Source organism: Propithecus coquereli, unplaced genomic scaffold, assembly GCF_000956105.1.
Source record: "Propithecus coquereli isolate 6110/MARCELLA unplaced genomic scaffold, Pcoq_1.0 Scaffold128, whole genome shotgun sequence".
Classification (NCBI taxonomy): Eukaryota; Metazoa; Chordata; class Mammalia; order Primates; family Indriidae; genus Propithecus; species Propithecus coquereli.
Window position 1 is genome coordinate 1,504,137 of NW_012136969.1, and position 13,713 is coordinate 1,517,849.

Sequence of the window (13,713 nt, forward strand, 5' to 3'; positions counted from 1 at the left end):
CTTGAGCCCAGGAGTTTGAGGTTGCTGTGAGCTGGGCTGATGCAATGGCACTCTAGCCCGGGCAACACAGCAAGACTGTCTCAAAAAAAAAAAAGATATTAAAAAAAATAGTAAATGAAATAAAATTGGTTTGAGATGTTATTAAAAATTTTTTCTTAAATTTCAGTGACCATATAAGGAAAAGTAAGTTTGTTTAGAAGGATGGGAAAGATACTTAATTTGATTATTTACTTTCAAGTTACTCTAAAGGCAACTTAGGAACACTTTGAAGGGTTTTCAGGATTGATAGTGTAGGGATTCGATTGCATCTAATTTTATTTCCAAGGCTTCTCTTCCCTTGGAACAGGTGTGTTATTCATTCTGCCTGTTTGCTGCTCAGTGTGATTAAGTTCATGCAGCTTACAACAGAGAGGTGGAGGGAAGAGATAAACACCAGGCTTTGGGAGAGACTTGCAGAGATAACTCAGCAAGGGCTGGTAGGGAGGAGAGAAGCGGCAGGTTGATAAAGATGATTGTCATCTTTGAGGCTTTCAGAACTGGCACAGAGTGAACGCACTGCTTCACCCTGACGTTTCACAGGTGAGGAACTCAGGCAAGGTGGCCAAGTGACGTTCCCCTTCACCCAGCGGGCCTGTGGCTGAGCTGGGACTACAGCCAAGTTTCCACACTCTCTGCTTAAATACATAAGAGAAAGAACTCACTGGGAATGGAACGAGTTGATCTAAGAGGAGCAAAAGAGTTAAGCAGAGAATCTTTTTTCCTGATTTCCCTGAAGGAAAGGAATTGCAGTAGGCAGATGGAGGGTCTGACAGACCGCCAGAGCAGCCAGCAGGTGGCACCACTGGTCCTGCGACAGGCGAGCGTGATGCAGCCTGTACGCGCCTGGCGCTCCCCATGCACGGGACGGTCCTGAGTTGCCATTTTACACTGAAGACTGTTACCCTGCAGTAAATATCTCTGAAATGATGAAAATCACACTCTGAGCTCTTCGAAACATGTTTTAAGGGAAAAGAGACTTTTCTAAGGAACCACCTGTAATCTTCTTGAATATCCAACCAATGTCTGTTATCTTTTGTAGGATGGCACTTTATTTCACAAACAGTCCAAGAAGTGTGTCCAGGCTGCGAGGAAGGAGTTCAGCGACAGTTTCGTGCCACTCTTACGAGACTGCACCCACTCGGATCATCAGAAATGGTTCTTCAAGGAACATGTGTAACAAAATGTCACCGCACCAAGGAGCCTGGAAAGGAGATCTCGGGCCCAGGACTCTGCGCCCAACAAAGACTTAGTTAAGTACAATGATCATTTTGCCATTTGTGAAAGTGTTGTTGGATTTAGTAAAAATATAAATAAGCTTTGTATTGATTTTGAAAACCTTAAAAATGTTCCGAAATATCCTATTTTTAAAGGGTAATCATAAAATGTTAAACCTTGGTATTTGGAGAATTAAACCCTTGTAATATTTTTCTATGAAGATGTATATTTTACAGTTGTGCCTTTTAGTGTCACTAGCAAAAAAAAGGTAAATATTTTATTTTGGTATTTACAATGATTCCCAGGTATAAAGACTCCTGCAATGTATTTTGCATAAACTGATAATACCTCAAATGTTGGGTTAGAGTTTTCTCTGTAGAGAGATGGACACTAGGAACATTGTATTGATTCCTTCAGATCATTGAGATATCTAGATTTATTTAATAAAGAATGCTTTTTGGATATGTGTTGTTACCACAGTTAACACTCCATGATGTTCATGGTAGCCAAAGAGGACTAACCAAAGCTGAAATCTTGAGGAAACAACTTGCTCTGCCAAGCTGATACAAACTTGAGAGCGAACGTCTGACAAAACCTACCTGTAGTGTGACCAGTTGCTTTTTCTAATGACCGCTGTGACTTTAAAACATATTTGTATGTCATTTTTAATTTTTATCACACAATAGTGACAGGGAGAAATTTAATGTTTTGTGCGAAATTCATTTTTTCAAATTTGTTCAATAGTAATAATTGGTCATTTTAATCAATGTTAGAATTTGTCCTGTAGCAGCTACTGTGAAAGTTTCTCTCAGTAATTCTGATTTTGAATGATCCCAGATCACCTCTGAGAACTTGTCAACCTGATAAAGTCAATATGAATAATTTTAAAAATGTGAGAACATTGACTACGGCTTTGTTTTTGTACCAATCAGATGTGAGCAGTGGAGACACAAGTGTAATTGATTAAAAAGTATCAGTTTGTGTCTCAGGCTCTTTTTGACACTGTCTGTGAGATCCTGGCAGGGACCATTTTAACAATTACCCAGAAACAACTCGGGCCTGACCTGGATCCACCTGGTACATCTTTTTTTTTTTTTGAGACAGAGTCTGGCTCTGTCTTCCGGGCTAGAGTGCGGTGGCGTCAGCCTAGCTCACAGCAACCTCAAACTCCTGGGCTCAAGCGATCCTCCTGCCTCAGCCTCCTGAGTAGGTGGGACTACAGCTACGTGCCACCACATCCAGCTAATTTTTCCATTTTTAGTCGAGACAGGGTGTCGCTCTTGCTCAGGCTGGTCTCGAACTCGTGACCTCAGAGTGATCTTCCCACCTCAGCCTCCCAGAGTGCTAGGATTACAGGCATGAGCCACCGCGCCCAGCCCACCTGATACACCTTAACTACTCTATAATTCAGTTTCTTCTTCTGAAAAATGGGGATGATGAATAACAGCAGGTGAGAAATGAGCTTAGCTTAGTCCCTGGCACATTGTGGGTTCATTAAATGTCAGCTTGTATTTTCATATTGCACTTTATAAAATGTGAAGCACAACAAACATCAGTAGGTGTTTATTCAAAAATAAATATTAAAGTATTCATTTTTTTAATCTTTATGAGATTAAACGGTGTCTTAGTAGGGAGGAATATCTTCCGACACAGCTCAGTTCTCTGATGAACATGAGGCAGTGTGAGCCAAGCTTCCCTGGTGCCACTGTGGGGGCCGTGAGCGCAGGGCAGGTGCCCACCAAACCTGTAGCGAGTTAGGAAGTTTTGCCCTCCTGCCCTCCCCACCATGTCTGCAGTGTCAGGAGGAGCCTGATGAAGGGTGTCAGCCCTCCCAGATGCAGGAAGACAGTTCAGGCAGACATAAAATTAATGCTGATGAAACCCATCATGGGCGTGGGGAGGCCACCCATGCATTTTCTTGTGTGTTCGCTGGGCACTGCAGCTAATTATTAATAGCTCTGCTTGAGAAGTCACCCCCTTCCTGCTGTGCCAGCTCATATGCAGTCATTCTCAGGCTTGAAGAAAAGAATCGATATGAAAGTGGCAAGGGAAATATTTTCACAGACTGGGAGGCAATTTATAATGTATTGAGAAACCTTTCCTTTCACTGATAGGTGAAGAGTCTGACAAAAGCCCGCATGAATGTGAGAAGATTCTCACATGCGGTTATTTTGCCTGAGTGGTTTTCCCACCTGCCTGCACCTGACCCAGTGGGAGGTGTGAATCAAGTCCTGGGGGGGGGCGCAGGTGGGAGTCCTGGGGGCCTGCCCTCGCTGTGGCAGGTCGGGTCACCTTCTAGGACTCTGTTGTATTTTCCTCTGACTTGGTCTTGGGGCCGCTCTCAGGAGAGTGGGTGTAAACTCTAGCCCAGCCCTGCTGGGGCTCCAGGGATTTGGTTGTGGATGTGCAGTGTGCCTTTCACGGGGACACTTCTTTATCCCGGCAGACAGCTAATGCCTCTGCGCCTGACCCGTGAGCAGGTGTCCCTCTCACGGAAACTTGCTTACCCTGGCAGATGCCCTTGTGGCTCTCGTTTGACCTGTATCCAGTTTATTCCCACCAAGGCAGCCCCTGTCTAGGAGAGCCCTGACCTGGAAAGAAGTTAGGTTTGGGTGTGTTGTTCAGGTGAGACCCAGAGGAGGCAACTCAACAAAACACACACAGACAAAAGCAGTGTATTACTTAATCCAGGGAGAAGAGGGCAGCAGGCCTCGCAGGGCCAATGGGAAGTGGGGGCTATCAGGGACACGCACTCAACCAGCAGAGAGAGGGACCTGTGGGCTGAGGCCTTTATTGGGGTCCAGGGCATTTCCCAAGCAGGTTTCCCAAGGGGAGTTCTAATTGGAGGGTTTGGAGCAAGCAAGTGCCATTCCAGGGAGGCATGCTGTGACTGAGGGGGCACTGTGGCGCCTCTGCTCTGTTCCTGTGGAGTGTGGGGGACAGTGGGCAAATCAAGTGCATTGTATCCAGCTGTCCCCTAGGAAGGTGGTCGCTAGGAGGCAGTCGTATGGCCACATTAAGCAGCCGGGAGGTGGCAGAGAACTGGAAATTGTGTCAAGAGGGACTGAGCCCTGCTTCTCGGTGTGAGAGTCAAACCTGTATTCACAGTGGATGCCGAGGCAACATAAAATTACATGAATTCACTATGGACTCGTTTCCTCATCTGCATAATGAGGATAAATATGTCCTGTGTTGATTTCTTAGCTCTATTTTTCAGTTACTTTTTTGGCGGTTGCCTTAGGGAGTACAGCGTGCTTCCTGAATTTATGACAAGTGCTTCCTGAATTTATCATAATCTTCATCAGCTTGCTGCAGAGTTAATTCTGTAAAATTTAGCAAATTAGCACCACTGTAGCTCCATTTCCTATAACTATGTACATTATAAACTCAATAATAGAATGGTAAAATTATTGCTTTAAGCAGGAAAAGAAGATAAAAATATATGGATACACACAGTCTCTTGTATTTACCGACATATGTGCCGTTTCCCACTCTCGGCAATACTTCCTGTGAGTAACAGTTTGGTGGTTTGTTTTTTTTTTTCAGCATAAGGACTGTTCAGTAGTTCATCTGTGGTAGGTCAGTTTGCAACAAATTCAGTTTTTATTTGGAAGTGTTTTTCTTCTGCCTTCGATTTTTGAAAGAGTTTAGCTGGCCATAGAATTCTAATTGACAGGGGTTTTTTTCTTTCAACACTGTGAATTTGTGATTGCACGACCTGAGGGTCTCCGTTGTTTTGAATGAGAATCCATGGACATTGTTACCTCTCCGTAATTAGTCATTTTTCTCTTGCTGCCTTTTGAAATGTTCTGTCTTTCAGCAGTTTGCTTATCATGTGTGTAGGTGTGGTCTGCTTGTGTTTATCATACGTGGGGGTGGTTGAAATTCTGGAATGTGATTTAATGTTTTTCATTAATTTGGGAAGGTTTTAGCCATTATTTGCAAAAATTATATATTTTTTCTGCCTCTTTCTCAGTTCTTCAATTTGCATTTCTGTTGATGTAAGTTCACTGATTTCTTCTGCCATCTCAAACCTGCGGTTCAGCCTCTCTTGTCATTTCTTTCATTTTAGTTATTGTACTTTTCAACTTTAAATGTCCATTTGGTTCTTTATTGTCATGTTTCTTTCTCTCTTGAGGTTCCCTAGATATTGACTCATCGTTAGCACATTTTCTTTAATTCTTTCAATATAGTTTTCTTTAATGCTTTGACTATGTTTGTAATGGCTCATTTTGAAGCCTTTGTAACCTTGTATTAGATTGGTGCAAAAGTAACTGCAGTTTTGACCGTGAATTTTAAATCATTATAACTAGACTCAAATGCATCTTTATTAATCAAAATGGAAACCATTACAATCAACACATTTTTGCCAATAAGAAATAAGTTTGTTTATTCCTATAGCATAAAAATCCATGCTTCAGGACTCGATGAAGTCTTGGACAGCATTTTCTGCATCCTGCTGGTTGTGGAAGCGTTTCCCCTGCAAAAAGTTGTGGAGATGCTTGAAGAAGTGGTAGTCAGTTGGAGAGAGGTCAGATGAACATGGCGGGTGAGGCAAAACTTCATGGCCCCCTTCGTTCAACTTTTGCAGCATGGGTTGTGCGACATTCATTCGGGCATTGTCATGGAGAAGAATTGGGCCCTTTGTGTTGACCAATGCCAGCTGCAGGCGTTGCAGTTTTTGGTGCGTCTCATCCATTTGCTCAGCATACTTCTCAGATGTAATGCTTTTGCTGGGTTTCAGAAAGCTGCAGTGGATCAGACTGGCAGCAGACCACCAAAGAGTGACCATGCCCTTTTTTGGTGCAAGTGTGGCTTTGGGAAGTGCTTTGGAGCTTATTCTCAGTCCAACCGCTGAGCTGGTGCCAGTTGTCGTAAAAAATCCATTTTCCCTTGCACGTCACTATCTGATCAAGAAATGGTTCATCTTTGTTGCATATAAGAAGACACTTCAAAATGACAATTTTTTTTTTATTTCAGCATATTATGGGGGTACAGATGTTTAGGTTACCTATGTTGCCCTTGCCCCCCCACCCCTCCTACCCCCCTAAGTCCGAGTTTCAAATATGTCCATCCTTCGGGTGGTATGCATCAAAATGACAATTTTTTGATTTTTGGTCAGCTCATGAGGCACCCACTTATCAAGCTTTTTCACCTTTCCAATTTGCTTCAAATGCCGAACAACCATAAAATGATTGACCTTGAGTTCTTGGGCTACTTCTCATGTAGTTGTAAGAGGATCGGCTTTGATGACTGCTCTCAATTGGTCTTTTGTCAACTTCCCATGACCAGCCACTGCACTCCTCATCTTCCAGGCTCTCGTCTTCTTTGCAAAACTTCTTGAACAACCACTGCACTGTACATTCCTTAGCAGTTCCTAGGCCAAATGCATTGTTGATGTTGCGAGTTGTTTCTGCTGCTTCACGGCCCATTTTGAACTCGAATGAGAAAATCACTTGAATTTGCTTTTTGTCTAACATCATTTCCATAGTCTAACTAAATATATAATAAACAGCAAGTAATAAGTCATTAGCAAAAAAACGCAAAGTAAGAAATATGCATTAAAATGATGTATAACATAACCACATTTATTTAAGAATGTATTCCAATATCAAATGGCAAATTTCAACAATGTTAAAACCGCAGTTACTTTTGCACCAACCTAATCGATGAAAACAAATCCGTTATCTCCCAGTTCCTGGAGGTCAGAAGCGTGGGGTGGCTTAACTGGAGTCTCTGCTCAGGGCCCCACAGGCTGCAGTCCAGTTGTCAGCCAGCGCTGTGGTCTCATCTGGGACTCAGGGTCTTCTTCCAAGTTCACTGGTGTTGGCAGACGTCAGTTCCTTGGGATCATAGGACTGAGGACCTCAGCTCCAAAAGACCACTTCGTGTTCCCTCCATATGTCCTTCACCATGGCATGACAGCTGCTTCTTCGAGCTGCATACTCAAAGGGGAGTGTTACTGCTTCTTACCTCTTTTAAGGGGCCACAGGTTAGGTCAGGCCCACCGAATATAATTTCCCTTCTATTAACTCAGAATTCAACTGATTAGGACCTTAATACATCCACAGAGTTCCTTCTCTGTAGTACTGTCCCATCATATTCACAGGTCCAGTCCACATTCAGGGGGAGTGGATCATGCAGGGCATGCACAACAGGGGGTCATCGTGGAATGCCACCTACCATAGCCCACCCTCTGGCCCCCCACAATCCACATCCCTTCCACGTGCAACATGCATTTACTCCCTCCAATGATCCCAGGAGTCCCATTTCATCACAGCATGAGCTCAGAGTCTAAAATCTCTTCCTCTGAATCTAAACCTCATCAGCTAAAAGTTCAAAGTCTAAATCAGGTCCAGGTACAGATGCGGCTCCTGGGTGTAATCCAGTAAGTACAGCGCTGGGGCACAATTCCTCTCCATCTGTGGACCTGAGGAGTTATCTGCCCCAATACCCCCAACACACAGTGGTGGGACAGGCGAAGGATAACAATGGTAGACATTCTGGTGCAAAAAGCGGGGAATACAAGGGAAAAAGGAGTCATGAGTCTACAACAGTTTTGAAATCCAGCCAATCAAACGGTTGACTTTTCTTGATTAGGCCACAAGACCTGGGTGAAATTTCAGGGGCTCTTGGCTCTTTCCTCTGGGCACTCAGTTCCACCCTCCTATCATAGTTCCTGTTTATGAAAGGTGGCACGTGTTTGCAGCTGAGTTTTAGCAGCCTGCTTGTGTCCCCCCGGTCAGTCCAAGCTGGCAGTGCTTCTGCTTCAGCAGTTTTCTCAAGACCTTTGTGGGTCTTGCATGGACTTCACTGATCTTCATTCTGCTAGACAGAAGCCACATCCACGTGTCTTTCCAAGCAAAGTCCTTTTGCGTGTTGGCCTCCCGCGAAGATGGCTGAGGAATAATGGCCCTGAGCTCCCTGGCTCTCCCTGAGTCAGTTGAGAAGGTCTGTAAGGTACACACACACCCTTAATCTCTTGAAACGGCCCTTTGTGTGACTGAATACTCTGACGTTTTGATCTTTCTGAGGTTTTAGCAAAAGGTCGCACGGTCATGCACTTAGCCTTTTCTCTTTGCTACGCCCTCAGCAGCCATTCGGATTTGTAGCATCTTTCGCCATCTGGAGAGGATGAGAATTTTCTAAAAAATTCAATTGTAGTTCATTTTTGTGTAACAGTTTTGCCCTCTGTTTATCTCTGTTCTCTCACATTTTACTTTAAGCAGCAAGAAAAAACCAAGCAGCGTCTTCAACATTGCGTGGAAATCTCCTGCACTACCTAACGAGGCTTATCCCTTATACGTTCTGCTTTCCACAGAACTGCAGGAGACAGTTTAAACATTTGTTTAATTAATTTATTTTTTAAAATTTTTTATTGATATAGAACAGTTGTACATATTTTGGGGGTACACATAATATTGTGATACGTGTACACAATGTGTAATGATCAAATCAGGGTCATTGGGCTATCACTCAAACATTTATCTTTTCTTTGTGTTGGGAACATAACAAATCTTCTAGCTATTTTGTAACGTGCAATAAATTATTAACTCTAATTTCTGTACTGTACTATTGAATACTGGAAAGTATTTTTTCTATCTAACTGTATTTTTGTCCCCCTTAACCAACTTCTCTGCACCACCGCCCCTCTTCCTGACCTCTGGCAACCACCATTCTACTCTCTACTTCCATGAGATCCACTGTTTGAGCTCCCACATATTACACGAGTGAGAACATGTGGTATTTGTCTTACTGTGCCTGCTTATTTCACTCAACAGAATGACTTCCAGTTCTATCCATGTTGCTGCAAATGACAGGATTTCATTCTGGTGTATGGCTAAATAATATTCCATTATGTATATATACCACTTTTTTTATCCATTCATCCGCTGATGGACACTTAGGTTGATTCCATATCTTGGCTGTTGCGAATAGTGCTGCAGTAAACACGGGAGTGCAGATATCTCTTTGATATACTGATTTGCTTTCTTTTGGATATATTTGTCTTTCTATGGTATATCCAATCGGTATATTCCCAGCAGTGGGATTGCTGGATCATATAGTAGTCCTATTTTTATTAATAGTTATTTGAGGAACCTCTGTACTGTTCTCCATAATGACTGTACTACTTTACAGTCCCACCGAGAGTGTGCTAGTGTTCCCCTTCTTCACATCCTCACCAGTGTTTGTTATTTTTGTCTTTTTGATACTAGCCATCCTATCTGGGGTGAGAGGATATCTCACTGTGGTTTTGACTGGCAGTTCCCTGATGATTAGCAATGTTGAGCATTGCAGGGGCAGCTTTGCCAAGCGTCTGCCACTGCGTGGCAAGGATCCCTTTCCTCCAGTTTCCAGTTACACGTGCCTCCCTTCCTTCTGAGCTCTTGTTGGCCTCAACATCCACATTTCTACAGTCTGTTCAAAGAGAGGCAGGTTTTATCACGCTATTCAACATTCCTCCAGCCTCCTCCCACGTTGTAGGTATTCGTTACCGCAGCATCTCACTTCCAGGTGCCAAAATCTGTATTAATTTTCTATCGCTGTGTGACAAAGTACCATACTTTTAGCAGCTGGAAACACCCATTTATTCTCTCACAGTTCCTGTAGGTCAGAAGTCAGGGCATGCTTGGCTTGACTGGGTTCTCAGCTCTGGGTCTTACAGACTACGGTCAAGGTGTTGGCTAGGACTGCTGTCTCGTCTGAGATTTGGGGTCTTCTTCCAAGCTCACTGTTTGTTGGCAGACTTCAGTTCCTTGTGGTTGCAGCACTGAGAACCTGAGCTCCTACAGGTCTCCTGCTGAGGAAGTCTGCTGCTGGCTTTGAAGAAGTGAGCTGTCCTGTTGTGACAGGGCCACGTGGCTCAGGCCTGAGCATGGCCCCTAGGAGCTCAGAGCGGCCAAGTTCATGTTGAATTTCTGGAAACGGTCTCGTCAGTGTGATTATTATGTTAATAGCCAGGTAGACAATACAGGTGCACTGGAAACTCGGGCTCAGGATTGTCCATCCCTGTCATCAGATACCTACTTACCATTTGAGAGGATTCCGTCTTGAAAACTTGTAAAAAATTCCCAAGAAAGTGACATGAGTCTGACAGGCTCCTTATATGTCAGTTGGGAAGGATTTGTTTTACTTACACAGGCCAATTCTGGATTTCTTTATGGATTGAATATCTGTTAAACTTAAATTTCCTGTGCTAAACAGCTTCCGTTTTCTCCTCCTGTTAAAAGAGTGCTTTTCACACTTTATTATATGCATGGCTGGAAACGTCTGGCAGATTTGGGTTCAGTAGGTCTGGGATGGGTCCTGAGATTTCACATGTCCCCCAAGCTCTTAGGGGATGCCATTACTGCTGGTCTGTGCACCATATTTTGAGCAGCAAGATTAATTCAAGTGAGAATAAGAGGGAGAGGAGGAAGCTCCTGATTGGCTGGGCCATTGTGTCTTCCTCGCACACACACACTAGATGGTGTTGTTGGCTCAGGAAACGTGTCAATGCTTTCATTGAGGCCAAGTCTGTTGGTCTAAAAATCCTCCAGAGATCCCCAGGATGGCAGACCTGGAAGGCTCCCAGAGATCATCTGGTGCCAATTGTGGCTGACCGGGAACTGAGGCCAGAGAGGGAAGGGGTTTGCCTGAGATCACACAGCAAATTAGGGACAGCATTTTCTTTGTCAATCCCTATCATTCCATTTAGTAGTCAGTGTTCTCAATTTGGCCTGAATGTGTTGTTTTTCTTAGAGTGTTAAAGTGGTACTCTAAGAAATTGGCTTTATATTATATTAAATTAAAAAATCAAATTAGTTTTCTATCTTGTTAAAAAGTCCTAAAGACTTTGCCACATGTCTTTGTGTATCATAGCTACAGTATTTATTCAATAAGTGGAGTTGAAAATACTGGCCTCTTATAGTCTCCTAATGTTGGTGAGATTCAGTGCACTACACATCAGATTTCTTACACGTATTCACCACTTTAGAGCTTTTTCTGTTTTTACAAGTATTATTTTGTTTGATCTCATGAGGTCAGTTGGGCGAGGATTGCTACCTTCTGTTTGCAGTTGCTGATAATAATAATAAAAACAATAATAATAATACCGTAAGTTGGACACTGTTCTGAGCACTTCATATAAAGAACTAATTTAATTCTCAAAACACCCGGTGAAGTAGGCCCTAGCCCACACCCTCCCTCTCCCCCCCCTGCTCCATTTTAAAGGTGGAGACACTGGGGGCTCAGGAAGGGTCGGGAACTGGTCCAAGGTCACACAGATAATAGGTGGCAGTGCTGGGATTTGCACCTAGTCTTACTCCAGAGTCTCACTCCTCCTGCCTCTGGGAGCAGAAGGCCGGCGGCTCGCCCAAGCCACGCAGCTCGTACGCCCTGACCATTCTTCGTTCACTTACACAACACGCCAGTTACGGCATGACTACGAGCGTTGTCCTGCACGGAGAGTGCGGGGGTTTACGGCTGATTGATGCCTCTGGGCAAGCACAGTTCTTTCGGAAGTGTCAAGTCAGGGAGGAGAAGCAGAGGCAGTGCTCAAGTGCAGGGCCACCTGGGGGCCACACCTGTTCCTCCGTGCGGTGCACGGTTATCCAGGTGGGATTCTGTCTTTGCCCACGCCCACACTCTGCCCTCTTTCTCTTCCAAATCGGGCAGGGTGGGAGGTATTTCTTCAGTTTCCCCCTTTGAGATTCTTGCTGTGCAGCCAGGGAGGCCCACGGGTAATTTCTCCATCCAGCGCTGTTCCATCTTCGGCAGTGCTTAATACCCGTGGGGCGGACAGTTCTGTCCCAACTGCCATGTCCTGATTCCTCCGTGAATCATCTTGAACCTTCTTTTATGAGGCAAGGGTCAGTGGAATAGATTGCTCATGAGGCTGTTAAGACACTTATTTCAGCACCCTCTAAAGAAGTTGCCAGATGGGTGAGTCTATTGGGCAGCTCTAGTTATAACTCAGGAGCAATTGCAAAGCACCACTGGGTTCTAGTTGCCAACTGTTATAAAAGGAAGCAAATTGCTGGGTTATAGACTTTGAAGGGACTTTAGAAGTCGTGCACAATTCCATCCTCTTGCAGGAATGCCTCCTCCACGTCCTGAACACGGTCAGCCGACCCTAGCTTGTCCACTGCCAGGCAGGGGAAGCCCCTACTCGACAGGACAGGCCAACCTTTTCTGTTCTTGGGCGGCTTCTGTATGAAGCTGGAAGCGCTGTCTCTGTGGCTTCCCTCATGTTCCGGATCCCCTGTGAGGCCACCCAGTGTGTTTTCTCTCTCTGCCCCAGGACAGCCCCTCCAAGAGTCAAGGAGAGAGGACATGTTCTGGAATCTTCCCTGCTGCAGGCTAACCAGCCCTTGTTTCTTCAAACTGTCCTTGTGGGATGTGGTTTTCACCAGGGTTCGGGGAGGGAGTGAAGACAGAGGCTTGCACGAAATCTGCTACATTTAACCAAAGGTCAGGACCCGATTGTGCATCTCTGCAGAGAGGTCCAGGCCAGCTCAGGCTTCCCCCAGATGCTGTGAGGATAATAAAATGACACTGGTAGGCTGTGGGATGGGGAGAGGCAGTGTGTGTGTGTGTGTGTGTGTGTGTGTGTGTGTGTGTGTGAGAGAGAGAGAGAGAGAGAGAGAGAGAGAGAGAGAGAGAGAGATACAAGAACAAGAGAAATGGTGTAACCAAACAAAAACCTTCATTTTCCATAACAGGAAGCCAATAATATTCTAAAATTGAAAAATCACCAGAAAACAGGGCTAATATGTTATTTGACATATGGAAGCCAACATAGGAAAAACCGGCCAGGGGAGTTGCAGGTAGGGACTCTCTCGGGAGCCAGGTCTGGGGATGAGGAGGGGTGAGCAGAGGTGGGGTGGGGGATTGCTGATTTCATTAGAAACCTTGAGAACTATCAGGATTTTCAAGCCAAGTACATGTATTCCTTTGATAAAAATTATTTTAAGACATTCCCCCCAATGGAGTCTGAGTTCAAGCTCTTGTTCATAGGGGAATGACCGGGGCCCCGGGTTTGACTGCATTTGGCACCATAGATTGGAGAGAGGTCGGGATTTGCTGTGGGGCAGACCTGAATTCTGTTGGTCACATGGATTTTGGGCCAGTGACTTAACCCCTCTGAGCCACACTTTCCTGTTCTGTGCAATAGGGGCTGTGCTAGTACCCACCTCTGCGGGAGGCGCAGGCTAAATGGGACGAGGGGGGCTGCTGCAAGCTCAGGGCACCTGCTAGACTCAGTGCTCGGGGACCACTTCCCAAGGGGCAGCCAATGGTGACCAAAGATCCCAAGTGGCTCAATCCCAGAAACATCCTGGGGACTAGAGCACTGTCAGAAACAACAAGGCATATGTGGGCCCCTGACCCCCGGAACAGTTGCTCCTCACAGAATTCCTGGGTTCTGTGCTGTTTGCTGCCTTGGGGCAGAACAGAAGTCCTTGGGGGTTCCCACTCCTC

At 44.9% G+C, this 13,713-nt stretch overlaps 1 protein-coding gene across 1 annotated transcript in view; it reads left to right on the top strand.

Moving 5' to 3' along the window:
• The window catches only part of GALNT12 (polypeptide N-acetylgalactosaminyltransferase 12), a 64,541-nt gene extending 63,070 nt beyond the window's left edge, over nucleotides 1-1,471 (top strand). The window contains exon 10 of the mRNA XM_012638266.1: nucleotides 1,079-1,471. Coding sequence (XP_012493720.1) covers nucleotides 1,079-1,216 — 138 coding nt within the window. The 3' untranslated portion in view covers nucleotides 1,217-1,471. The remainder of the gene's footprint in view (nucleotides 1-1,078) is intronic.
• The last annotated feature ends 12,242 nt before the right edge of the window (nucleotides 1,472-13,713 follow it).